Source organism: Haplochromis burtoni, unplaced genomic scaffold (genome assembly GCF_018398535.1).
Source record: "Haplochromis burtoni strain Fernald_Lab_line unplaced genomic scaffold, NCSU_Asbu1 Contig_1422, whole genome shotgun sequence".
Lineage (NCBI taxonomy): Eukaryota > Metazoa > Chordata > Actinopteri > Cichliformes > Cichlidae > Haplochromis > Haplochromis burtoni.
This window is the reverse complement of record NW_024583783.1, coordinates 8,166-12,109: the sequence shown is the minus strand read 5'-3', so window position 1 is coordinate 12,109 and position 3,944 is coordinate 8,166. Positions and strand designations below refer to the sequence as shown.

Sequence of the window (3,944 nt, the reverse complement as noted above, 5' to 3'; positions counted from 1 at the left end):
TGCTTGGTCTGATCGACATAGGATTTCAGTATTTGGAGAGGATAAATCAAAATACTTTTATTGACATTTTGATGAGCTGCCTTAGATATTACAGGCCACTGGAATAAAGTTACTAATGCCCCCCCCAAAAAAAAAATAAAAAAATAAAAAATAAAACAAAACAAACACACCCCACCCACTGAACTATAGGTAAATGTTTGATGTTTAAATTCATATTTGCCCATATTACCCCATGTCTGAAGTGACATGTGTATTGGCTGTCTCACACAAACATGTATAGAATCACTTTTTCACTCATGCTTCAACAACAGGTTGGATGTCTGTTCCCCCCCGAAAGCTATCCTTTGAAAATCCAGTCTGTACCATTTCTTCCTGCACCAAATGTGACGACAGTATTCAGAAAACCCACTTTGAGCTAATTATTTAATCATAGCTCTGGTTTTACTCGGCCTGTCAATTCAATTTAAAAACTGGTCTGTACTTTGAAGTTGCTGCATCTTGCTGCTATGTTAAATAGGTCATGTGATTTGGACACTGGTATGTTTGTTGACGCCAAAGGGTTAAATCACATTTTTACTGTTTATAAAAAAAAAAAAAAACTCTGATGATGGCAAATGCATTTATTTTCTCTCCTCTAGTATAACAACACAGTGAAAATCAGTGGTACTAATATGAAGCATATGTAAAAAAAAAAAAAATCTTTAAGGCAGATCTATGCAGCATCCACGCATGATAACTGATGCATGAAGAGTCACCCTTGAAGACATCAGTCATCAAAGACAGACTCTACACAGACTTCCTGGGTCTGTTACAGCATTTACAAAGACAGTGAGATGTGAACACAAATGTCAAGCTGGTGGGAATCACCAGACACCACGATACAATCTCAATATATCACTTTATCCTGCTTGAGCTCAACAGTATGTTTTTCGGTGCTGTTATATTACAGTTCAAACAAGTGTGTCCCATCCTTACTGTGTTAAGTTTAAGTCCAGTTTTGTAATTGTACAGCACTGAGAAAAGAAATAAGCCTCCTCGCTGATGACACAAGACTAAACCAATAAACTACTGTCACACTGTGTACTCCTCCTTTGACAGCGGACTCAAAGATTTAGGCATCGAGTCTCAACAGGTCTTCTTGGTGTCCAAGTTTGATCTCCACCTGTACGACTTCTGTCTCTTACATGAGACCTTAAAGAGAGCTTCTGCTGTTTTCTGATTTCCTGGATATTCAGTCTGAGTCTTCCTGACTGTTGCTTTATCTTCAGCATCCTTAATGTCACCAAACAAAGGATCTTCTGAGTTACTGGGTGGAAGATGGAAACCAGTTGAATCCAGATGAGCAAGCTCCACAGGAACGCTACCAATTCTCATCACATAGACGTTTCCAGTTCAGGAAGGCAGAGCAACAGCAACAGAGAGAAGGCGGACAAAACAAAACTCCGGTAGGCAACGATGGAGTGCAAGTATTTTCTTAAATTCTGTTTCTTCGTTATTCTGTTTCTTTTCATTCCGGGACCGTGTCTACATAATTTCGTTCCACCTCATATAAGCATGTGACGCGAAGGCAATAAAGCTCCTTGAATCCTTGAATAATAACCACTGTTAAGTAGACAAAGAGACGCTGTAGTTGTCACAATTGAGAGTAATTCTTCAGATTAGCAATAGGTGAATCTCAGCTTCCCAATTTCAATTAAAGTCAAAAACACAAAAATCACAGGAGAGGAGCAAAGTTCTCTGCCAGCTGTTTTATTGAACAGTGCAGCTCAGCAAAACAGAAGGAAAAGCAAAGCTCCCCTAGGGTGTTCGCTGTAAGCGCATGCAGGTTGGGACCAACCCCAAAGGACAGACATCAGGAAAAAAGCCCCGAGGGCTTTCCCAGGCCCCCTTTTAAAGGTACCAGTAGTCCCACCTCCTGCTGCTGAGTAACTTTCCCACACGCCCAAAAACAGCAGGTGCAGGGTCAAGTACGGGCCAGAGCTCGTGCAGGGCTCGGGCTGAGGGCCCGGCGGGAGGAGCAGCTGATTTCAATTCTATTATTCTTATTTGACTTATAGCAAAAATGAGGCCAGCTCCTAAATCGACTCTGAAAACTAAAAACAAGAACTATAACAGTTGACCTGCTTTAATGTGAAGGTAAGAAAAAAGGCAGCAGATGTGCTGAGTGATCCATGAATGGGTGAGGTTATCGAACAGCCTGTAAATAGTGTGCTACATTTAAACCAATAATAGTTTAATCAGGTGACGGTCACAGCTCTGCTGATGTTCTGAGTGACTGCAACAGAAGGGACAGACAGAGCAGCTTTAAGATTGACTTTATTCACATTTTAAACACAATTTAATGTTTAACCATTTTAAACAGAATTTAAATCATCAATTTGAAAACAAATTATTTTAAGCATGAATAAAGTTTCAATCACTCAGATGTGAGTTCAGGGATGATGTTGGTTTGTTCGATAAATTTTAACTTGTATTGGTGCTGCTGCAACCGCTACTTTTGTCACTGTCACTGTCTAGCTCTTCCTTTTCTTTACATCACTGTCTGTCTGACTGCCTGAGTCTGGTGAATGAGCTCTCTTTGCACTTGGCGTTTCCTGGTTAGTCTCATAACACTCATCAACAATGTCCTTTGTTTCTGAGAAGCATCTGATGCAGTGAAATGGACCGCTCTCTGGTTTGTAACAACGGAATATATATTGATCACCAATCACGTCTGCAATTGCAGTCAGAGCTTTTTTCAACTCATCTTCAGGATTGGACCTTCGGTTTCCCGAATTTCTTGTACGTTCAGAGTAAGGTTTCTGAAACACAAGTGCATACTCTTTGCCCCAGCTTGTCATAAAATCAATAAATTCAAGGATATGTTTCTTTCCATCTTTGTCTGCACATCTGTCTGAACATGGAGACAGATATGTGTAGATGAGCAAGAAGTTATCAGTACGTTCATTCTTCCACTCATCCATAATGTGTTTCAAAACACTGTATTCTGCATGGTCACCATAAGGTTTTGCTGCAACCACTGAGTCACCATCATAAAATGCCTCATTTTCGTTGAAAGACTCTTGCATCTCTGCATCGGTGTCGTGTGAAAGCACCGCTTCAAGGTCCTGATTCAGCTGATTCAGCTGGTTCACCAGGTTCCCTGGGATCTTCACAGCAGCACAAAACTGCCCCCTTTCTGTATACCTGCCAAATAATGCAAACTTTAGAGAAAGCCTTTGATGTGTGACTGATGCTGTTGGTGTCCTCACCTCGTCCTGATGATTTCTACAGTTTTAGTCAGCCACTTCACATCAACATGCCCCAGACTGGTTCCAGCTGACAGCAGCAGGGCCAGCACGGTCCAGGACAGCAGAGACATTTGCACACCTGACATGATGTAAACTGCACACCTGCACAGGTCACATTGGTGTTGTTACAGCTCAGCACAGGCTGACTTCTGCCAAAGTGTCTGCCACACTGCACGACAGAATCAAACTCACCTAAGAGCCGGAGTCGGAAGCGTCTCACCTGTGGAGTCGACGGGTTGCTGTTTGGTGACTGAAGCTCAGTGTGGCGGCTCGAGGGTTTACAACGGCTGCACCGACGTGTCTCTGTTATGCAAATTAGATGTAAATGCTTCTTTCATATACATCAGTATTATCTCATCTCTCTTCATGGAAATGGGAAGAGACTCTGCAGCTACGAGTCTTGAGCAGTTCTTTTGAAACAGTTTGCTTGTATGAAAAACTACACTGATGTTGTTTGTCTTGGCTCACAGAATTGCTGGTGTGTTGTTCACATTCAATTTTGGATTTGGGAGCTCACTCTCCCACTCATCCCAAGCCTGTTGTAGATCAACAGGGGCTATAGGTTGATCCCACAACTTATTTTTCATCCAAACTGGCTGGAGCAAGATTTTGGCTGTAATGGCAAATATATATAACCTAAGATGCTAGTGCTTT

The 3,944-nt window shown here is 41.7% G+C and overlaps 1 protein-coding gene across 1 annotated transcript; it reads right to left on the bottom strand.

Moving 5' to 3' along the window:
- Positions 1-2,298: 2,298 nt before the first annotated feature.
- LOC106632696 lies at positions 2,299-3,583 on the bottom strand. The gene is made up of 3 exons (XM_014331117.2): positions 3,483-3,583; positions 3,252-3,392; positions 2,299-3,186 (listed from the first exon to the last, which is right to left on the bottom strand). Exons 2-3 carry the CDS (start codon positions 3,374-3,376, stop codon positions 2,514-2,516), a joined length of 798 nt encoding a protein of 265 aa, XP_014186603.1. The 5' UTR covers positions 3,377-3,392; positions 3,483-3,583; the 3' UTR covers positions 2,299-2,513.
- Between the last annotated feature and the right edge of the window lie 361 nt (positions 3,584-3,944).